General features: G+C 50.9%; 1 protein-coding gene across 1 annotated transcript in view; it reads left to right on the forward strand.

Moving 5' to 3' along the window:
- Positions 1 to 6380: 6380 nt before the first annotated feature.
- Positions 6381 to 24682, forward strand: part of LOC142784980 (uncharacterized) — a 51542-nt gene continuing 33240 nt past the window's right edge. The window contains exon 1 of the mRNA XM_075883403.1: positions 6381 to 8004. Coding sequence (XP_075739518.1) covers positions 6707 to 8004 — 1298 coding nt within the window. The 5' untranslated portion in view covers positions 6381 to 6706. The remainder of the gene's footprint in view (positions 8005 to 24682) is intronic.

The following is a 24682-nucleotide window of genomic DNA, read 5'->3' on the forward strand; positions in this document are numbered from 1 at the left end:
GTTGGCTCGAACCTCCAACTTTTCGGTTAACAGCCGATCGCGCAAGCCAATTGCGCCACGGAGACAGTCCTGCTCCACTCTCACCACCATCCGAACATATCTTCAAAGCTATCAGCATAAACAAAAAAGCAACACACCACTCCCGGGAGGGCTCGAAAGTCCAACCTTTCGGTTAACAGCCTATCACGCTAGCCCATTGCGCCACGGGGACAGTCTTGCTCCACTCTCACCTGCATCAGAACATATCTTCAAAGCTATCAGCGCAAAGAAAAAAAAGCGCCGCACCACCACCGTGTGGGCTCGAACCTCCAACCTTTCGGTTAACAGCCGATCGCGCAAGCCAATTGCGCCACGGAGAAAGTCCTGCTCCACTCTCACCACCATCAGAACATATCTTCAAAGCTATCAGCCCAAAGAAAAAAAAAGCGCCGCACCACCACCGGGTGGGCTCGAACCTCCAACCTTTCGGTTAACAGCCGATCGCGCTAGCCAATTGCCCCACGGAGACAGTCGTGCTCCACTCTCACCACCGTCAGAACATTTCTTCAGAGCTATCACCCCAAAGAAAAAAAAGCGCCGCACCACCACTGGTTGGGCTCGAACCTCCAACCTTTCGGTTAACAGCCGATCGCGCTAGCCAATTGCGCCACGGAGACAGTCCTGCTCCACTCTCACCACCATGAGAACATATCTTCAAAGCTATTACCGCAAAGAAAAAAAGCAACACACCACTCCCGGGATGGCTCAAAACTCCAACCTTTCGGTTAACAGCCGATCGCGCTAGCCCATTGCGCCACGGATACAGTCGTGCTCCACTCTCACCACCATCAGAACATATCTTCAAAGCTATCAGCGCAAAGAAAAAAGCAACACACCACTCCCGGGAGGGCTCGAAACTCCAACCTTTCGGTCAACAGCCGATCGCGCTTGCCCATTGCGCCACGGAGACAGTCTTGCTCATCTCTCACCACCATCAGAACATATCTTCAAAGCTATCAGCCAAAAGAAAAAAAGCACCGCACCACCACCGGGTGGGCTCGAACCTCCGACTTTTCGGTTAACAGCCGATCGCGCTGGCCAATTGCGCCACGGAGACAGTCCTGCTCCACTCTCACCACAATTAGAACATATCTTCAAAGCTAAATGGTTCATGTTAATGGCCATCTTTCAACGCCCAAGTTAATTAACGTCGGTGTTCCACAGGGATCGATTTTAGGCCCACTTTTATTTTTGATGTTTATTAATGATCTACCTACAATTCTTACAAGGACCAAGTGCATACTTTACGCTGACGACACAACCATCTTTCAGTCATCTAAATCAGTTTCTTCACTCCAGTCTGACCTCAACACAGATTTACATAACATAACTTTATGGTGCCAGGCCAATTATCTTCAGATCAATACTACTAAAACCGTGTTTATGTTGTTCCATTCCCCGCGCATTTCACTTGACATACAACCTTCCCTTCACATTGGTAATACCGTCATAAACATTTCCAGTGAAGCGCGGTTTCTTGGCGTCATCTTAGATAGCGAACTAAAATTTCATAAACATGCAGCATCACTCGCTAAAAAGATTGCATTTGGTATTCACGTTATCATCAAGACACGAACTTATTTTCCGCCTCACATCATACGTACTTTGTATTTTGCTATATTCATAGCCATATTTCGTATTGCGTATCATCTTGGGCCAACACATATTTCACGCACATCGAACGTTTGCAGCGACTTCAGAATCAAGCAGTTAGATTAATGACTTTCAGCCCATTTTACTTCTCTTGCAGCTCGTTGTTTTCTCAGCTTAACATACTCCCATTGAGACAATTATTTTGTCATAGAATGTCCATTGTCGCCTTTAGACTCATCACGCATGACATTTTTATTGCATGCATTGATCATCGTCACTTAACTAATGGTAACATCACCAGGTTTTCTCAGTGCTATAATCTTCTTTTGCCGGCCGTAAGGACAAACTACGGCAAGTTCTCAACCTTATTTACTAGCATAGCCATTTGGAATTCATTGCCTTTTGAATTGAAATCATCACATAACATCCATATTTTCACTTCGCGTAGTAAGAAATATTACGTTCAGGAATTAATCAACTCATCCGATTTGTGAAATTAACTGTTAATAGCTCTCCACAGTTCTGTGCTTTTTTAGCACTTCAATTTGCCATTGTATAATTGATAACACTGATAATGAAACGTGTTACATTTGTCACGTAGAGTTCATTAATATTGTTTTTTGTCTTAACTTGCTTTTGATTGTTTCCTTGTTATTTTTCAATAGTGAGTATTACCATTATGTTGTGTATTGATCGTGTTTTTATTGTTAATCAAGATTATTCATTATTACTCACAAGACCGTATACTATTGCTGTATTTTTTGTAATTACCCCATCCATGTAGCCACAGGAGGTCCCCCTGTCAGTTTCTCAGAAACTTTGGGACCTCCTGCTGTAATAACGCTAACCATGTAACTCAACTGAACTATTTAATAAACTTGACTTGACTTGACTTGACTTGACTATCAGCCTAAAGAAAAAAAAAGCGCCGCACCACCGCCGGGTGGGCTCGGACCTCCAACCTTTCGGTTAACAGCAGATCGCGCTAGCCAATTGCGCCACGGAGACAATCGTGCTCCACTATCACCACCATCAGAACATATCTTCAAAGCTATCAGCGCAAAGAAAAAAACGCGCCGCACCACCACCGGGTGGGCTCGAACCTTCAACCTTTCGGTTAACAGCCGATCGCGCAAGCCAATTGCGCCACGGAGACAGTCCTGCTCCACTCTCACCACCATCAGAACATATCTTCAAAGGTATCAGCCCAAAGAAAAAAGCAACACACCACTCCCGGGAGGGATCGAAACTCCCACCTTTCGGTTAACAGCCGATCGCGCTAGCCAATTGCGCCACGGAGACAGTCCTGCTCTACTCTCACCACCATCAGAACATACCTTCAAAGCTATCAGCCCAAAGAAAAAAAAGCGCCGCACCACCGCCGGGTGGGCTCGAAACTCCAACCTTTCGGTTAACAGCCGATCGCGCAAGCCAATTGCGCCACGGAGACAGTCCTGCTCCACTCTCACCACCATCAGAACATATCTTCAAAGCTGTCAGCCCAAAGAAAAAAAGCGCCATACCACCACCGGGTGGGCTCGAACCTCCGACCTTTTGGTTAACAGTCGATCGCGCTAGCCAATTGCGCCATGGAGACAGTCCTGCTCCACTCTCACCACCATCAGAACATATCTTCAAAGCTATCAGCCCAAAGAAAAAAAAGCGCCGCACCACCACCGGGTGGGCTCGAACCTCCAACTTTTCGGTTAACAGCCGATCACGCTATCCAATTGCGCCACGGAGACAGTCCTGCTCCACTCTCACCACCATCAGAACATATCTACAAAGCTATCAGCCCACAGGAAAAAAAGCGCCGCACAACCACCGGGTAGGCTCGAACCTCCAACTTTTCGGTTAACAGCCGATCGCGCTAGCCAATTGCGCCACGGAGACAGTCCTGCTCCACTCTCACCACCATAAGAACATATCTTCAAAGCTATCAGCCCAAATAAAAAAAAGCTCCGCACCATGACTGGGTGGGCTCGAACCTCCGACCTTTTGGTTAACAGCCGATCGCGCTAGCCAATTGCGCCACGGAGACGGTCCTGCTCCACTCTCACCACCATCAGAACATATCTTCAAAGCTAACAGCCCAAAGAAAAAAAAAGCGCAGCACCACCACCGGGTGGGCTCGAACCTCCAACTTTTCGGTTAACAGCCGATCACGCTAGCCAATTGCGCCACGGAGACAGTCCTGCTCCGCTCTCACCACCATAAGAACATATCTTGAAAGCTATCACCCACAGAAACAAAAGCGCCGCACAACCACCGGGTAGGCTCGAACCTCCAACTTTTCGGTTAACAGCCGATCGCGCTAGCCAATTGCGCCACGGAGACAGTCCTGCTCCACTCTCACCACCATAAGAACATATCTTCGAAGCTATCAGCCCAAAGAAAAAAAGCGCTGCACCACCACTGGGTTGGCTCGAACCTCCAACCTTTCGGTTAACAGCCGATCGCGCTAGCCAATTGCGCCGCGGAGACAGTCGTGCTTCACTCTCACCACCGTCAGAACATTTCTTCAGAGCTATCACCCCAAAGAAAAAAAAGCACCGCACCACCACCGGTTGGGCTCGAACCTCCAACCTTTCGATTAACAGCCGATCGCGCTAGCCAACTGCGCCACGGAGACAGTCCTGCTCCACTCTCACCACCATCAGAACATATCTTCAAAGCTATCAGCCCAAAGAAAAAAAAGCGCCATACCACCACCGGGTGGGCTCGAACCTCCGACCTTTTGGTTAACAGCCAATCGCGCTATCCAATCGCGCCACGGAGACAGTCCTGCTCCACTTTCACCACCATCAGAACATATCTTCAAAGCTATCAGCCCACAGAAAAAAAAGCGCCGCACAACCACCGGGTAGGCTCGAACCTCCAACTTTTCGGTTAACAGCCGATCGCGCTAGCCAATTGCGCCACGGAGACAGTCCTGCTCCACTCTCACCACCATAAGAACATATCTTCAAAGCTATCAGCCCAAAGAAAAAAAAGCGCCGCACCACCACCGGGTGGGCTCGAACCTCCGACCTTTTGGATAACAGCCGATCGCTCTTGCTAATTGCGCCACGGAGACAGTCCTGCTCCACTCTCACCACCATCAGAACATATCTTCAAAGCTATCAGCCCAAATAAAAAAAGCGCCGCACCACCACCGGGTGGGCTCGAACCTCCAACTTTTCGGTTAACAGCCGATCACGCTAGCCAACTGCGCCACGGAGACAGTCCTGCTCCACTCTCACTACCGCCATAACATATCTTCAAAGCTATCAGCCCAAAGAAAAAAAAGCGCCGCACCACCACCGGGTGGGCTCGAACCTCACACTTTTCGGTTAACAGCCGATCACGCTAGCCAATTGCGCCACGGAGACAGTTCTGCTCCACTCTCACCACCATCAGAACATATCTTCAAAGCTATCAGCCCACAGAAAAAAAAGCGCCGCACAACCACCGGGTAGGCTCGAACCTCCAACGTTTCGGTTAAAAGCCGATCGCGCTAGCCAATTGCGCCACGAAGACAGTCCTGCTCCACTCTCACCACCATAAGAACATATCTTCAAAGCTATCAGCCCAAAGAAAAAAAGCGCCGCACCACCACCGGGTGGGCTCGAACCTCCAACCTTTCGGTTACCAGCCAATCGCGCTAGCCAATTGCCCCACGGAGACAGTCGTGCTCCACTCTCACCACCGTCAGAACATTTCTTCAGAGCTATCACCCCAAAGAAAAAAAAAGCACCGCACCACCACCGGTAGGGCTCGAACCTCCAACCTTTCGGTTAACAGCCGATCGCGCTAGCCCATTGCGCCACGGAGACACTCCTGCTCCACTCTCACCACCATCAGAACATATCTTCAAAGCTATCAGCCCAAAGAAAAAAAGCGCCATACCACCACCGGGCGGTCTCGAACCTCCGACCTTTTGGTTAACAGCCGATCGCGCTAGCCAATCGCGCCATGGAGGCAGTCCTGCTCCACTCTCACCACCATCACACATATCTTCAAAGCTATCAGCTCAAAGAAAAAAAAGCGCCGCACCACCTCCGGGTGGGCTCGAACCTCCAACTTTTCGGTTAACAGCCGATCACGCTAGCCAATTGCGCCACGGAGACAGTCCTGCTCCGCTCTCACCACCATCAGAACATATCTTCAAAGCTATCAGCTCACAGAAAAAAAAGTGCCGCACAACCACAGGGTAGGCTCGAACCTCCAACTTTTTGGTTAACAGCCGATCGCGCTAGCCAATTGCGCCATGGAGACAGTCCTGCTCCACTCTCACCACCATAAGAACATATCTTCAAAGCTATCAGCCCAAAGAAAACAAAAGCGCCGCACCACCACCGGGTCGGCTCGAACCTCCGACCTTTTGGATAACAGCCGATCGCTCTAGCTAATTGCGCCACGGAGACAGTCCTGCTCCACTCTCACCACCATCAGAACATATCTTCAAAGCTATCAGCCCAAAGAAAAAAAAGCGCCGCACCACCACCGGGTGGGCTCGAACCTCCAACTTTTCGGTTAACAGCCGATCACGCTAGCCAATTGCGCCACGGAGACAGTCCTGCTCCACTTTCATCACCGCCATAACATATCTTCAAAGCTATCAGCCCAAAGAAAAAAAAGCGCCGCACCACCACCGGGTGGGCTCGAACCTCCAACTTCTCGGTTAACAGCCGATCACGCTAGCCAATTGCGCCAGGGAGACAGTTCTGCTCCACTCTCACCACCATCAGAACATATTGCCGCAGAGACTGCCTTCTACCAGGAGAACCAGCGCGACGCTATGCAAGCGTCTACAACTACCAGGAGAACCAGCGAGACGCTATGCAAGCGTCTACAACGTAGCGCACCTGCGCGCGCTGTAGCAACGCGAGTCATTGCTCCTCGTGCTTGGGCTCGCGACGGTGGCCTGATCGACGGGTTGTGAAAAAAGGTGTTCGAGAGAGACGCTAGTGTGGAACGCTTTAGCGGACTCAGTTATTTACCTATTTTTCTGGGCACAAGTTCGCCCTTTAATAAAGCTATTGTTTGTGTCACCCTCTTGCAATACGTGACATTCTGGTGGAGGTGCGGGGGTATGATTGGAAGTCCCTCAGGCGCAAGAGAGCGGAGCCCCGACCCTCAACGACTGGAACCTGGCGAATTGACTCCTGTACACCAGCGTTCGAGCCGTCGTCTTCGAGGAGACCCGCCTGAATTCGGACCGCTCACCACTGCTCCAGCAACGCAAGCAGCTTTTACAAACGACCCCACAACGATGGCCACCGCAGGTTCTACATCCGAGCTCATCGTGTCACCACCGTGCCTGCCTGAGCCCTTCCACGGTGACTCGCACGAAGATGTAGAAGACTGGCTGGAACATTTCGAGCGAGTCGCAAGGACCAATGCCTGGGATGAGACAAGGAAACTTGGACGCGTGTACTTTGCGTTGCAGGATTCAGCGAAGGTGTGGTTCGAAAATCACGAAGCGGTGATAACAACATGGGAAGATTTTCGACAACACTTGCTCGCTGCGTATGCCAGCACCGACCGCCGAGAGAAGGCAGAGAACGCTCTCCAGTCCAGGAGTCAACGCACGAATGAGAGTGTCAGCATGTATGTCGAAGACATGTGCCGGCTCTTCAAACGCGCTGATCCGAACATGACGGAAGAGAAGAAACTGCGCCACCTAATGCGTGGAGTCAAGCAGGACTTGTTTGCTGGGTTAGTTCGCAATCCACCACGCACGGTTGCCGAGTTCCGCACCGAAGCAACAACCATAGAGAAGGCGCTACAGCAGCGTGCCCGTCATTACAACCGAGACGCCAGTAGCGCACCAGTGGACGTCCTATCGGCAGGCCAAAGTAACAACAGTGAAACGCTAAGAGAACTGGTGCGATCCATTGTAAGGGAAGAGATTCAGAAGTTGATGCAGCCACAAGTGATGCCAACAGTCTCGACCCTCGCCGCCGTCATTCGTGACGAAGTCCGGCACGCCATCCTTCAGCCGGAACCTGAGCCGCAACCTGTTCGACTGGAACAACCACTGCAGACACGTCGCATGCCAACGTACGCGGACGCTCTACGCCAGCCTGCCGTGCACAATGCTTCTTTCGTAGCCCCCAGTACACGCCCGTCGGCTTCGCATGGCTCGCCCTTTCTCGGAGAGCTGAGACCACGAAAAAGCGACGTGTGGCGCACACCCGACTGGACGCCGCTTTGCTTTCATTGCGGAGAGGCTGGACATCTTTACAGAACGTGCCCATACCGGAGGGCCGGCCTGCGGGGGTTTTCTGTGAACGCACCATGCCCGCGTAATGGTGAAAGACCCATGGAGATAGAAGATTACCTGTCAAGGCAGCAACTCCCATCTGCTAGTTTTCAGCACCAGCCAAGGTCACCGGCGCCGAAACGTTACCGATCACCGAGCCCCCGGCGTCCAAGTTCCCCATTCTCAGGTCCACCAAGACGTTCAACGAGCCCGCGGCAGGAAAACTAAGTCCAGCGACCTGTGGAGGCAAGGCCGCTGTTGTTCGACAAGGCGAAGATCCTCCGTCAAGACCCGAGGGTAGCAGCGACAGGCAGAAAAGAACGGCTAAGATAAGTAAGGAATCAATTTCTTCGGACTTGCGCGTTACGGTGGACGAGCGGGAATTGAGCGTTTTAGTCGATACCGGTGCGGATTATTCAGTCGTCAGCTACGCGTTCGCGAGGGATCTCAAGAAAGTTTTGACGCCGTGGAGTGGTCCACAAATAAGAACGGCTGGGGACCACAGGATAACACCAGTGGGAAGATGTACCGCGAGAATAGGAATTCAGGGTGCTACTTACGTGGCTGAGTTTATTGTGCTTCCGGAATGCTCAAGGGACGTAATTCTCGGGATGGATTTCTTGCTAGCGAACGGTGCCATAATCAACCTACAAAATTCTAGCGTTTCCTTCTCGACGAAGCTGGCCATAGACGAGAAGGAGGTAGAGAGCACTGCATTGCGGGTTATCGACGAAGACATAACCGTGCCACCACGATGCAGCGTGCTGGTTGGCGTCAGAAATGACACATTTGCCGATTCCGAAGGCATAGCGGATAGCAACGTCGAGCTGCTACTAAAGAAAGGTATTTGTGTAGCCCGGGGCATCATTCAATTACGTGATGGGTGCGCCAGTGTGTTGCTCACAAACTTCGGAAATGCAATACAGCATGTTGCAAAAGACACTGCCATTGCCTTTCTGCACAGCTTTACTGCAGCGACAGATTTGTGTGGCCTCACGTCAGCACCACCTGCTTCGGGAAGTACGGATGATGTCGGAGCTGCGGTTTCAATAAATAGAAGTCTATCATCAGGCGAAAGGCAAATCATACAGGACCTCATAAGAGACTTCTCAGAGTGTTTCTCCACCTCGTCAAAAGTACGTCGCACGCAGATCGTTAAACACCGAATAATAACTGACGAGCAAACAAGACCTGTTCATCAAAACCCGTACAGAGTTTCACCCAAAGAACGAGAGGTCATAAAGGGTCAAGTGCAAGAGATGCTGGAGGATGATGTCATCCAACCATCCAACAGTCCGTGGGCATCGCCAGTAGTGCTTGTGAGGAAAAAGGACAACACGTTGAGATTCTGCGTTGACTACCGGAAACTGAACAGCGTGACCAAGCGCGACGTATACCCCTTGCCACGTATCGATGATACATTAGATCGCCTACGGCATGCCAGATATTTCTCGTCATTAGATTTAAAAAGCGGGTATTGGCAAATTGAAGTGGATGAAAGAGACCGCGAAAAGACGGCTTTCGTAACTCCGGACGGCTTGTACGAATTTAAAGCACTCCCATTCGGCCTTTGTTGTGCGCCGGCGACATTCCAGCGCATGATGGACAGTGTTCTATCGGGTCTCAAATGGCAGTCATGTTTAGTATACTTGGACGATGTTGTGGTATTTTCTGCAACCTTTGAACAGCATATAGAACGACTACGTTCAGTGCTTCACGCCATCCAGTCGGCCGGCTTGACTATTAAACCGGAAAAGTGTCAGTTTGGATATGAAAAGCTTCGTTTTCTCGGTCATGTGATCAGCGCTGAAGGTGTTGGCCCGGATCCGGACAAAACTGCGGCCGTTGCGCGATTCCCCAAGCCGAGAGACAAGAAGGAGGTGCGTCGATTTCTGGGCTTGTGCGCTTACTACAGACGATTTATAGAAAATTTCTCGAAAATTGCTGAACCTCTGACCAGACTCACAAAAGAGGAAGAATCATTCGTTTGGCATAAGGAACAAGAGAGAGCTTTCGAGGAACTAAAGAACCGTTTACAAGCCCCACCGATCCTCGCACATTTTGATGAAACTGCGGACACGGAAGTCCATACAGACGCAAGTAATCTTGGTCTCGGCGCGGTATTAGCTCAATGGCAAAATGGAGAAGAGAAAGTCATAGCCTATGCCAGTCGCACCCTGTCAAAAGCTGAAAAGAACTATTCTGCAACGGAAAAAGAGTGCTTGGCAGTTATATGGGCGATTAGCAAGTTCAGGCCATATCTCTACGGCAGGCCGTTCCGCGCCGTCAGCGACCACCATTCACTTTGCTGGCTGGCGAGCTTAAAAGACCCGTCGGGACGACTTGCGAGATGGAGCCTCAGGCTCCAAGAATACGATATTACAGTTGTATATAGGTCGGGAAGAAAACACAGCGATGCTGATTGCTTATCACGCTCGCCACTGGACTCTACCTCTTCGGAAGAGGACGACTTTCCGTTCCTTTGTGTTGTGAAGGCTTCAGATATCGCCGAGCAGCAACGATCCGACACAGAACTGCTCCCATTGATAAAATTCCTCGAAGGGCACGACTCCCAAGTTCCACGTGTATTTAGGAGAACATTATCGTCGTTCTGCCTCCGTGATAATGTACTCTACAAAAGGAACTTCAGAAGCAACAAAGAAAAGTTCTTACTCGTTGTGCCGCAAGTCATGAGACGTGAAATATTACAAGCTTGCCATGATGAACCGTGCTCGGGTCACTTAGGTGTCAGCCGGACATTCGCCAGAATTCATCTGAAATATTACTGGCCCAAGCTGTTAGCATCGGTACAGCATTATGTGAAGACATGCCGCGAATGTCAAAGGCGCAAAACACCACCTCTGAAAACTGCCGGCCTGCTCCAGCCCATAGACCCACCTGAGACTCCTTTTCAGCAAATTGGAATGGATCTTCTCGGGCCGTTTCCAATGTCATCCTCAGGAAAGAGGTGGATTATTGTCGCAACCGACTATTTAACGCGGTACGCAGAAACTGGCTGCCTGGAACGAGGAACGGCTGCGGAAGTTGCCAAGTTCTTCGTTCACAACATAGTTCTGCGACATGGCGCCCCGATGGTAGTTATCACCGATCGCGGAACAGCATTCACATCGGAGTTGATGCAGTGCCTGATGAATATGACTAATACCACTCATAGAAAAAGTACTGCGTATCATCCCCAAACGAACGGGTTGACGGAACGCCTAAACCGCACCATAGCGGATATGTTGTCGATGTACGTGGACATAGAGCATAAGACGTGGGACGAAATCCTACCTTATGCAACGTTCGCCTACAATACGGCAGTACAGGAGACCACCCGCATTCCTCCATTTGAGCTGGTCTATGGCCGTATGGTGACTACAACACTCGACGCTATGCTCCCTGTCGATAACGACAATTATGAGCCATCTGACGTTGAAGAATTCCTACAAAGAGCTGAAGAAGCGCGCCAACTAGCGCGACATCGAATACGTCAACAACAATGTAGGGACGCGAGCTACTACAACCTGCGCCGCAGAGAAGTCAAATATCAGCCAGGCGATCAAGTGTGGGTGTGGACACCAATACGCCACCGTGGGCTGTCAGAGAAACTTCTTCGACGCTACTTTGGTCCATATAAGGTCATCCGCCAACTCAGTGACATAACTTATGAAGTTATTCCTGAAGGACAAGAGCGCTCAAGACGTCAAAACCATGCAGAGGTCGTACATGTAGCCCGCATGAAGCCCTACTTCGAGAGATGCTGAAGCATTCCCCCTTGCGTACTTCCCCCAACCGCGCATCGGGACGATGCGTATTTCGGAGGGGGAGTAATGCCGCAGAGACTGCCTTCTACCAGGAGAACCAGCGCGACGCTATGCAAGCGTCTACAACTACCAGGAGAACCAGCGAGACGCTATGCAAGCGTCTACAACGTAGCGCACCTGCGCGCGCTGTAGCAACGCGAGTCATTGCTCCTCGTGCTTGGGCTCGCGACGGTGGCCTGATCGACGGGTTGTGAAAAAAGGTGTTCGAGAGAGACGCTAGTGTGGAACGCTTTAGCGGACTCAGTTATTTACCTATTTTTCTGGGCACAAGTTCGCCCTTTAATAAAGCTATTGTTTGTGTCACCCTCTTGCAATACGTGACAATATCTTCAAAGCTATCAGCCCACAGAAAAAAAAGCGCCGCACAACCACCGGGTAGGCTCGAACCTCCAACTTTTCGGTTAACAGCCGATCGCGCTAGCCAATTGCGCCACGGAGACAGTCCTGCTCCAATCTCACCACCATAAGAACATATCTTCAAAGCTATCAGCCCAAAGAAAAAAAAGCGCCGCACCACCACCGGGTGGGCTCGAACCTCCAACCTTTCGGTTAACAGCCAATCGCGCTAGCCAATTGCCCCACGGAGACAGTCGTGCTCCTCTCTCACCACCATCAGAACATTTCTTCAGAGCTATCACCCCCCAAAAAAAAAGCACCGCACCACCACCGGTTGGGCTCGAACCTCCAAACTTTCGGTTAACAGCCGATCACACTAGCAAATTGCGCCACGGAAACAGTCCTGCTCCACTCTCACCACCATCAGAACATATCTTCAAAGCTATCAGCCCAAAGAAAAAAAAGCGCCATACCACCACCGGGTGGGCTCGAACCTCCGACCTTTTGGTTAACAGCCGATCGCGCTAGCCAATCGCGCCATGGAGACAGTCCTGCTCCACTCTCACCACCATCACACATATCTTCAAAGCTATCAGCCCACAGAAAAAAAAGCGCCGCACAACCACCGGGTAGGCTCGAACCTCCGACCTTTTGGTTAACAGCCGATCGCTCTAGCCAATTGCGCCACGGAGACAGTCCTGCTCCACTCTCACCACCATCAGAACATATCTTCAAAGCTATCAGCCCAAAGAAAAAAAAGCGCCGCACCACCACCGGGTGGGCTCGAACCTCCAACTTTTCGGTTAAGAGCCGATCACGCTAGCCAATTGCGCCACGGAGACAGTGCTGCTCCACTCTCACCACCATCATAACATATCTTTAAAGCTATCAGCCCAAAGAAAAAAAAGCGCCGCACCACCACCGGGTGGGCTCGAACCTCCAACTTTTCGGTTAACAGCCGATCACGCTAGCCAATTGCGCCACGGAGACAGTCCCGCTCCACTCTCACCACCATCAGAACATATCTTCAAAGCTATCAGCCCACAGAAAAAAAAGCGCCGCACAACCACCGGGTAGGCTCGAACCTCCGACCTTTTGGTTAACAGCCGATCGCTCTAGCCAATTGCGCCACGGAGACAGTCCTGCTCCACTCTCACCACCATCAGAACATATCTTCAAAGCTATCAGCCCAAAGAAAAAAAAAGCGCCGCACCACCACCGGGTGGGCTCGAACCTCCAACTTTTCGGTTAAGAGCCGATCACGCTAGCCAATTGCGCCACGGAGACAGTGCTGCTCCACTCTCACCACCGTCAGAACATTTCTTCAGAGCTATCACCCCAAAGAAAAAAAAGCGCCGCACCACCACTGGTTGGGCTCGAACCTCCAACCTTTCGGTTAACAGCCGATCGCGCTAGCCAATTGCGCCACGGAGACAGTCCTGCTCCACTCTCACCACCATGAGAACATATCTTCAAAGCTATTACCGCAAAGAAAAAAAGCAACACACCACTCCCGGGATGGCTCAAAACTCCAACCTTTCGGTTAACAGCCGATCGCGCTAGCCCATTGCGCCACGGATACAGTCGTGCTCCACTCTCACCACCATCAGAACATATCTTCAAAGCTATCAGCGCAAAGAAAAAAGCAACACACCACTCCCGGGAGGGCTCGAAACTCCAACCTTTCGGTCAACAGCCGATCGCGCTTGCCCATTGCGCCACGGAGACAGTCTTGCTCATCTCTCACCACCATCAGAACATATCTTCAAAGCTATCAGCCAAAAGAAAAAAAGCACCGCACCACCACCGGGTGGGCTCGAACCTCCGACTTTTCGGTTAACAGCCGATCGCGCTGGCCAATTGCGCCACGGAGACAGTCCTGCTCCACTCTCACCACAATTAGAACATATCTTCAAAGCTAAATGGTTCATGTTAATGGCCATCTTTCAACGCCCAAGTTAATTAACGTCGGTGTTCCACAGGGATCGATTTTAGGCCCACTTTTATTTTTGATGTTTATTAATGATCTACCTACAATTCTTACAAGGACCAAGTGCATACTTTACGCTGACGACACAACCATCTTTCAGTCATCTAAATCAGTTTCTTCACTCCAGTCTGACCTCAACACAGATTTACATAACATAACTTTATGGTGCCAGGCCAATTATCTTCAGATCAATACTACTAAAACCGTGTTTATGTTGTTCCATTCCCCGCGCATTTCACTTGACATACAACCTTCCCTTCACATTGGTAATACCGTCATAAACATTTCCAGTGAAGCGCGGTTTCTTGGCGTCATCTTAGATAGCGAACTAAAATTTCATAAACATGCAGCATCACTCGCTAAAAAGATTGCATTTGGTATTCACGTTATCATCAAGACACGAACTTATTTTCCGCCTCACATCATACGTACTTTGTATTTTGCTATATTCATAGCCATATTTCGTATTGCGTATCATCTTGGGCCAACACATATTTCACGCACATCGAACGTTTGCAGCGACTTCAGAATCAAGCAGTTAGATTAATGACTTTCAGCCCATTTTACTTCTCTTGCAGCTCGTTGTTTTCTCAGCTTAACATACTCCCATTGAGACAATTATTTTGTCATAGAATGTCCATTGTCGCCTTTAGACTCATCACGCATGACATTTTTATTGCATGCATTGATCATCGTCACTTAACTAATGGTAACATCACCAGGTTTTCTCAGTGCTATAATCTTCTTTTGCCGGCCGTAAGGACAAACTACGGCAAGTTCTCAACCTTATTTACTAGCATAGCCATTTGGAATTCATTGCCTTTTGAATTGAAATCATCACATAACATCCATATTTTCACTTCGCGTAGTAAGAAATATTACGTTCAGGAATTAATCAACTCATCCGATTTGTGAAATTAACTGTTAATAGCTCTCCACAGTTCTGTGCTTTTTTAGCACTTCAATTTGCCATTGTATAATTGATAACACTGATAATGAAACGTGTTACATTTGTCACGTAGAGTTCATTAATATTGTTTTTTGTCTTAACTTGCTTTTGATTGTTTCCTTGTTATTTTTCAATAGTGAGTATTACCATTATGTTGTGTATTGATCGTGTTTTTATTGTTAATCAAGATTATTCATTATTACTCACAAGACCGTATACTATTGCTGTATTTTTTGTAATTACCCCATCCATGTAGCCACAGGAGGTCCCCCTGTCAGTTTCTCAGAAACTTTGGGACCTCCTGCTGTAATAACGCTAACCATGTAACTCAACTGAACTATTTAATAAACTTGACTTGACTTGACTTGACTTGACTATCAGCCTAAAGAAAAAAAAAGCGCCGCACCACCGCCGGGTGGGCTCGGACCTCCAACCTTTCGGTTAACAGCAGATCGCGCTAGCCAATTGCGCCACGGAGACAATCGTGCTCCACTATCACCACCATCAGAACATATCTTCAAAGCTATCAGCGCAAAGAAAAAAACGCGCCGCACCACCACCGGGTGGGCTCGAACCTTCAACCTTTCGGTTAACAGCCGATCGCGCAAGCCAATTGCGCCACGGAGACAGTCCTGCTCCACTCTCACCACCATCAGAACATATCTTCAAAGGTATCAGCCCAAAGAAAAAAAAGCGCCGCACAACCACCGGGTGAGCTCGAACCTCCGACTTTTCGATTAACAGCCGATTGCGCTAGCCAATTGCGCCACGGAGACAGTCCTGCTCCACTCTCACCACCATCAGAACATATCTTCAAAGCTATCAGCGCAAAGATAAAAGCAACACACCACTCCCGGGAGGGATCGAAACTCCCACCTTTCGGTTAACAGCCGATCGCGCTAGCCAATTGCGCCACGGAGACAGTCCTGCTCTACTCTCACCACCATCAGAACATACCTTCAAAGCTATCAGCCCAAAGAAAAAAAAGCGCCGCACCACCGCCGGGTGGGCTCGAAACTCCAACCTTTCGGTTAACAGCCGATCGCGCAAGCCAATTGCGCCACGGAGACAGTCCTGCTCCACTCTCACCACCATCAGAACATATCTTCAAAGCTGTCAGCCCAAAGAAAAAAAGCGCCATACCACCACCGGGTGGGCTCGAACCTCCGACCTTTTGGTTAACAGTCGATCGCGCTAGCCAATTGCGCCATGGAGACAGTCCTGCTCCACTCTCACCACCATCAGAACATATCTTCAAAGCTATCAGCCCAAAGAAAAAAAAGCGCCGCACCACCACCGGGTGGGCTCGAACCTCCAACTTTTCGGTTAACAGCCGATCACGCTATCCAATTGCGCCACGGAGACAGTCCTGCTCCACTCTCACCACCATCAGAACATATCTACAAAGCTATCAGCCCACAGGAAAAAAAGCGCCGCACAACCACCGGGTAGGCTCGAACCTCCAACTTTTCGGTTAACAGCCGATCGCGCTAGCCAATTGCGCCACGGAGACAGTCCTGCTCCACTCTCACCACCATAAGAACATATCTTCAAAGCTATCAGCCCAAATAAAAAAAAGCTCCGCACCATGACTGGGTGGGCTCGAACCTCCGACCTTTTGGTTAACAGCCGATCGCGCTAGCCAATTGCGCCACGGAGACGGTCCTGCTCCACTCTCACCACCATCAGAACATATCTTCAAAGCTAACAGCCCAAAGAAAAAAAAGCGCAGCACCACCACCGGGTGGGCTCGAACCTCCAACTTTTCGGTTAACAGCCGATCACGCTAGCCAATTGCGCCACGGAGACAGTCCTGCTCCGCTCTCACCACCATAAGAACATATCTTGAAAGCTATCACCCACAGAAACAAAAGCGCCGCACAACCACCGGGTAGGCTCGAACCTCCAACTTTTCGGTTAACAGCCGATCGCGCTAGCCAATTGCGCCACGGAGACAGTCCTGCTCCACTCTCACCACCATAAGAACATATCTTCGAAGCTATCAGCCCAAAGAAAAAAAGCGCTGCACCACCACTGGGTTGGCTCGAACCTCCAACCTTTCGGTTAACAGCCGATCGCGCTAGCCAATTGCGCCGCGGAGACAGTCGTGCTTCACTCTCACCACCGTCAGAACATTTCTTCAGAGCTATCACCCCAAAGAAAAAAAAAGCACCGCACCACCACCGGTTGGGCTCGAACCTCCAACCTTTCGATTAACAGCCGATCGCGCTAGCCAACTGCGCCACGGAGACAGTCCTGCTCCACTCTCACCACCATCAGAACATATCTTCAAAGCTATCAGCCCAAAGAAAAAAAAGCGCCATACCACCACCGGGTGGGCTCGAACCTCCGACCTTTTGGTTAACAGCCAATCGCGCTATCCAATCGCGCCACGGAGACAGTCCTGCTCCACTTTCACCACCATCAGAACATATCTTCAAAGCTATCAGCCCACAGAAAAAAAAGCGCCGCACAACCACCGGGTAGGCTCGAACCTCCAACTTTTCGGTTAACAGCCGATCGCGCTAGCCAATTGCGCCACGGAGACAGTCCTGCTCCACTCTCACCACCATAAGAACATATCTTCAAAGCTATCAGCCCAAAGAAAAAAAAGCGCCGCACCACCACCGGGTGGGCTCGAACCTCCGACCTTTTGGATAACAGCCGATCGCTCTAGCTAATTGCGCCACGGAGACAGTCCTGCTCCACTCTCACCACCATCAGAACATATCTTCAAAGCTATCAGCCCAAATAAAAAAAGCGCCGCACCACCACCGGGTGGGCTCGAACCTCCAACTTTTCGGTTAACAGCCGATCACGCTAGCCAACTGCGCCACGGAGACAGTCCTGCTCCACTCTCACTACCGCCATAACATATCTTCAAAGCTATCAGCCCAAAGAAAAAAAAGCGCCGCACCACCACCGGGTGGGCTCGAACCTCAAACTTTTCGGTTAACAGCCGATCACGCTAGCCAATTGCGCCACGGAGACAGTTCTGCTCCACTCTCACCACCATCAGAACATATCTTCAAAGCTATCAGCCCACAGAAAAAAAAGCGCCGCACAACCACCGGGTAGGCTCGAACCTCCAACGTTTCGGTTAAAAGCCGATCGCGCTAGCCAATTGCGCCACGAAGACAGTCCTGCTCCACTCTCACCACCATAAGAACATATCTTCAAAGCTATCAGCCCAAAGAAAAAAAGCGCCGCACCACCACCGGGTGGGCTCGAACCTCCAACCTTTCGGTTACCAGCCAATCGCGCTAGCCAATTGCCCCACGGAGACAGTCGTGCTCCACTCTCACCACCGTCAGAACATTTCTTCAGAGCTATCACCCCAAAGAAAAAAAAAGCACCGCACCACCACCGGTAGGGCTCGAACCTCCAACCTTTCGGTTAACAGCCGATCGCGCTAGCCCATTGCGCCACGGAGACACTCCTGCTCCACTCTCACCACCATCAGAACATATCTTCAAAGCTATCAGCCCAAAGAAAAAAAGCGCCATACCACCACCGGGCGGTCTCGAACCTCCGACCTTTTGGTTAACAGCCGATCGCGCTAGCCAATCGCGCCATGGAGGCAGTCCTGCTCCACTCTCACCACCATCACACATATCTTCAAAGCTATCAGCTCAAAGAAAAAAAAGCGCCGCACCACCTCCGGGTGGGCTCGAACCTCCAACTTTTCGGTTAACAGCCGATCACGCTAGCCAATTGCGCCACGGAGACAGTCCTGCTCCGCTCTCACCACCATCAGAACATATCTTCAAAGCTATCAGCTCACAGAAAAAAAAGTGCCGCACAACCACAGGGTAGGCTCGAACCTCCAACTTTTTGGTTAACAGCCGATCGCGCTAGCCAATTGCGCCATGGAGACAGTCCTGCTCCACTCTCACCACCATAAGAACATATCTTCAAAGCTATCAGCCCAAAGAAAACAAAAGCGCCGCACCACCACCGGGTCGGCTCGAACCTCCGACCTTTTGGATAACAGCCGATCGCTCTAGCTAATTGCGCCACGGAGACAGTCCTGCTCCACTCTCACCACCATCAGAACATATCTTCAAAGCTATCAGCCCAAAGAAAAAAAAGCGCCGCACCACCACCGGGTGGGCTCGAACCTCCAACTTTTCGGTTAACAGCCGATCACGCTAGCCAATTGCGCCACGGAGACAGTCCTGCTCCACTTTCATCACCGCCATAACATATCTTCAAAGCTATCAGCCCAAAGAAAAAAAAGCGCCGCACCACCACCGGGTGGGCTCGAACCTCCAACTTCTCGGTTAACAGCCGATCACGCTAGCCAATTGCGCCAGGGAGACAGTTCTGCTCCACTCTCACCACCATCAGAACATATCTTCAAAGCTATCAGCCCACAGAAAAAAAAGCGCCGCACAACCACCGGGTAGGCTCGAACCTCCAACTTTTCGGTTAACAGCCGATCGCGCTAGCCAATTGCGCCACGGAGACAGTCCTGCTCCAATCTCACCACCATAAGAACATATCTTCAAAGCTATCAGCCCAAAGAAAAAAAAGCGCCGCACCACCACCGGGTGGGCTCGAACCTCCAACATTTCGGTTAACAGCCAATCGCGCTAGCCAATTGCCCCACGGAGACAGTCGTGCTCCTCTCTCACCACCATCAGAACATTTCTTCAGAGCTATCACCCCCCAAAAAAAAAGCACCGCACCACCACCGGTTGGGCTCGAACCTCCAAACTTTCGGTTAACAGCCGATCACACTAGCAAATTGCGCCACGGAAACAGTCCTGCTCCACTCTCACCACCATCAGAACATATCTTCAAAGCTATCAGCCCAAAGAAAAAAAAGCGCCATACCACCACCGGGTGGGCTCGAACCTCCGACCTTTTGGTTAACAGCCGATCGCGCTAGCCAATCGCGCCATGGAGACAGTCCTGCTCCACTCTCACCACCATCACACATATCTTCAAAGCTATCAGCCCACAGAAAAAAAAGCGCCGCACAACCACCGGGTAGGCTCGAACCTCCGACCTTTTGGTTAACAGCCGATCGCTCTAGCCAATTGCGCCACGGAGACAGTCCTGCTCCACTCTCACCACCATCAGAACATATCTTCAAAGCTATCAGCCCAAAGAAAAAAAAGCGCCGCACCACCACCGGGTGGGCTCGAACCTCCAACTTTTCGGTTAAGAGCCGATCACGCTAGCCAATTGCGCCACGGAGACAGTGCTGCTCCACTCTCACCACCATCATAACATATCTTTAAAGCTATCAGCCCAAAGAAAAAAAAGCGCCGCACCACCACCGGGTGGGCTCGAACCTCCAACTTTTCGGTTAACAGCCGATCACGCTAGCCAATTGCGCCACGGAGACAGTCCCGCTCCACTCTCACCACCATCAGAACATATCTTCAAAGCTATCAGCCCACAGAAAAAAAAGCGCCGCACAACCACCGGGTAGGCTCGAACCTCCGACCTTTTGGTTAACAGCCGATCGCTCTAGCCAATTGCGCCACGGAGACAGTCCTGCTCCACTCTCACCACCATCAGAACATATCTTCAAAGCTATCAGCCCAAAGAAAAAAAAAGCGCCGCACCACCACCGGGTGGGCTCGAACCTCCAACTTTTCGGTTAAGAGCCGATCACGCTAGCCAATTGCGCCACGGAGACAGTGCTGCTCCACTCTCACCACCATCATAACATATCTTTAAAGCTATCAGCCCAAAGAAAAAAAAGCGCCGCACCACGACCGGGTGGGCTCGAACCTCCAACTTTTCGGTTAACAGCCGATCACGCTAGCCAATTGCGCCACGGAGACAGTCCCGCTCCACTCTCACCACCATCAGAACATATCTTCAAAGCTATGAGCCCACAGAAAAAATAGCGCCGCACAACCACCGGGTAGGCTCGAACCTCCAACTTTTCGGTTAACAGCCGATCGCGCTAGCCAATTGCGCCACGGAGACAGTCCTGCTCCACTCTCACCACCATAAGAACATATCTTCAAAGCTATCAGCCCAAAGAAAAAAAAGCGCCGCACCACCACCGGGTGGGCTCGAACCTCCAACCTTTCGATTAACAGCCAATCGCGCTAGCCAATTGCCCCACGGAGACAGTCGTGCTCCACTCTCACCACCGTCAGAACATTTCTTCAGAGCTATCACCCCAAAGAAAAAAAAAGCACCGCACCACCACCGGTTGGGCTCGAACCTCCTACCTTTCGGTTAACAGCCGATCGCGCTAGCCAATTGCGCCACGGAGACAGTCCTGCTCCACTCTCACCACCATCAGAACATATCTTCAAAGCTATCAGCCTAAAGAAAAAAAAGCGCCATACCACCACCGGGTGGGCTCGAACCTCCGACCTTTCGGTTAACAGCCGATCGCGCTAGCCAATCGCGCCACGGAGACAGTCCTGCTCCACTCTCACCACCATCACACATAACTTCAAAGCTATCAGCCCAAAGAAAAAAAAGCGCCGCACCACCACCGGGTGGGCTCGAACCTCCGACCTTTTGGTTAACAGCCGATCGCTCTACCCAATATCGCCACGGAGACTGTCCTGCTCCACTCTCACCACCATCAGAACATATCTTCAAAGCTATCAGCCCAAAGAAAAAAAGCGCCGCACCAACACCGGGTGGGCTCGAACCTCCAACTTTTCGGTTAACAGCCTATCGCGCTAGCCAATTGCCCCACGGAGACAGTCGCGCTCCACTCTCACCACCGTCAGAACATTTCTTCAGAGCGATCACCCCAAAGAAAAAAATAGCGCCGCACCACCACCGGTTGGGCTCGAACCTCCAACTTTTCGGTTAACAGCCGATCGCGCTAGCCAATTGCACCACGAAGACAGTCCTGCTCCACTCTCACCACCATCAGAACATATCTTCAAAGCCATTACCGCAAAGAAAAAAGCAACACACCACTCCCGGGAGGGCTCGAAACTCCAACCTTTCGGTTAACAGCCGATCGCGCTAGCCCATTGCGCCACGGAGGCAGTCTTGCTCCACTCTCACCATCATCAGAACATATCTTCAAAGCTATCAGCGCAAAGAAAAAAAAGCGCCGCACCCCCACCGGTTGGGCTCGAACCTCCAACCTTTCGGTTAACAGCCGATCGCGCTAGCGAATTGCGCCACAAAGACAGTCCTGCTCCACTCTCACCACCATCAGAACATATCTTCAAAGCTATTACCGCAAAGAAAAAAGCAACACACCACTCCCGGGGGGGCTCAAAACTCCAACCTTTCGATCAACAGCTGATCGCGCTAGCCCATTGCGCCACGGAGACAGTCTTGCTCCACTCTCACCACCATGAGAACATATCTTCAAAGCTATCAGCGCAAAGAAAAAAGCAACACACCACTCCCGAGAGGGCTCGAAACTCCAACCTTTCGATCAACAGCCGATCGCGCTAGCCAATCGCGCCATGGAGACAGTCCTGCTCCACTCTCACCACCATCACACATATCTTCAAAGCTATCAGCCCAAAGAAAAAAAAAGCGCCGCACCACCACCGGGTGGGCTCGATCCTCCAACTTTTCATTTAACAGCCGATCACGCTAGCCAATTGCGCCACGGAGGCAGTCCTGCTCCACTCTCACCACCATCAGAACATATCTTCAAAGCTATCAGCCCACAGAAAAAAATGCGCCGCACAACCACCGGGTAGGCTCGAACCTCCGACCTTTTGGTTAACAGTCGATCGCTCTAGCCAATCGCGCCACGGAGACAGTCCTGCTCCACTCTCACCACCATCAGAACATATCTTCAAAGCTATCAGCCCAAAGAAAAAAAAGCGCCGCACCACCACCGGGTGGGCTCGAACCTCCAACTTTTCGGTTAAGAGCCGATTGCGCTAGCCCATTACGCCACGGAGACAGTCTTGCTCCACTCTCACCACCATCAGAACATATCTTCAAAGCTATCAGCGCAAAGAAAAAAGCAACACACCACTCCCGAGAGGGCTCGAAACTCCAACCTTTCGATCAACAGCTGATCGCGCTAGCCCGTTGCGCCACGGAGACAGTCTTGCTCATCTCTCACCACCATCAGAACATATCTTCAAAGCTATCAGCCCAAAGAAAAAAAGCACCCCACCACCACCGGGTGGGCTCGAACCTCCAACTTTTCGGTTAACAGCCGATCGCGCTGTCCAATTGCGCCACAAAGACAGTCCTGCTCCACTCTCACCACCATCAGAACATATCTTCAAAGCTATTACCGCAAAGAAAAAAGCAACACACCACTCCCGGGAGAGCTCAAAACTCCAACCTTTCGGTTAACAGCCGATTGCGCTAGCCCATTGCGCCACGGAGACAGTCTTGCTCCACTCTCACCACCATCAGAACATATCTTCAAAGCTATCAGCGCAAAGAAAAAAGCAACACACCACTCCCGGGAGGGCTCAAAACTCCAACCTTTCGGTCAACAGCCGATTGCGCTAGCCCATTGCGCCACGGAGACAGTCTTGCTCCACTCTCACCATCATCAGAACATATCTTCAAAGCTATCAGCCCAAAGAAAAAAAGCACCCCACCACCACCGGGTGGGCTCGAACCTCCAACTTTTCGGTTAACAGCCGATCACGCTAGCCAATTGCGCCACGGAGGCAGTCCTGCTCCACTCTCACCACCATGAGAACATATCTTCAAAGCTATCAGCCCACAGAAAAAAAAGCGCCGCACAACCACCGGGTAGGCTCGAACCTCCGACCTTTTGGTTAACAGCCGATCGCTCTAGCCAATTGCGCCACGGAGACAGTCCTGCTCCACTCTCACCACCATCAGAACATATCTTCAAAGCTATCAGCCCAAAGAAAAAAAAAGCGCCGCACCACCACCGGGTGGGCTCGAACCTCCAACTTTTCGGTTAAGAGCCGATTGCGCTAGCCCATTGCGCCACGAAGACAGTCTTGCTCCACTCTCACCACCATCAGAACATATCTTCAAAGCTATCAGCGCAAAGAAAAAAGCAACACACCACTCCCGAGAGGGCTCGAAACTTCAACCTTTCGATCAACAGCTGATCGCGCTAGCCCATTGCGCCACGGAGACAGTCTTGCTCATCTCTCACCACCATCAGAACATATCTTCAAAGCTATCAGCCCAAAGAAAAAAAGCACCCCACCACCACCGGTTGGGCTCGAACCTCCAACTTTTCGGTTAACAGCCGATCGCGCTGGCCAATTGCGCCACAAAGACAGTCCTGCTCCACTCTCACCACCATCAGAACATATCTTCAAAGGTATCAGCCCAAAGAAATAAAAGCGCCGCACCACCACTGGGTGGGCTCGAACCTCCGACTTTTCGGTTAACAGCCGATCGCGCTAGCCAATTGCGCCACTGAGACAGTCCGTTCCACTCTCACCACCATCAGAGCATATCTTCAAAGCTATCAGCCCAAAGAAAAAAAACAACCGCACCACCACCGGGTGGGCTCGAACCTCCAACCTTTCGGTTAACAGCCAATCGCGCTAGCCAATTGCGCCACGGAGACAGTCCTGCTCCACTCTCACCACCATCAGAACATATCTTCAAAGCTATCAGCCCAAAGAAAAAAAAGCGCCGCACCACCACCGGGTGGGCTCGAACCTCCAACTTTTCGGTTAACAGCCGATCACGCTAGCCAATTGCGCCACGGAGACAGTCCTGCTCCACTCTCACCACCATCAGAACATATCTTCAAAGCTATCAGCGCAAAGAAAAAAGCAACA

The sequence above is a fragment of the Rhipicephalus microplus genome, unplaced genomic scaffold, assembly GCF_043290135.1.
Source record: "Rhipicephalus microplus isolate Deutch F79 unplaced genomic scaffold, USDA_Rmic scaffold_16, whole genome shotgun sequence".
NCBI classification, from domain to species: domain Eukaryota; kingdom Metazoa; phylum Arthropoda; class Arachnida; order Ixodida; family Ixodidae; genus Rhipicephalus; species Rhipicephalus microplus.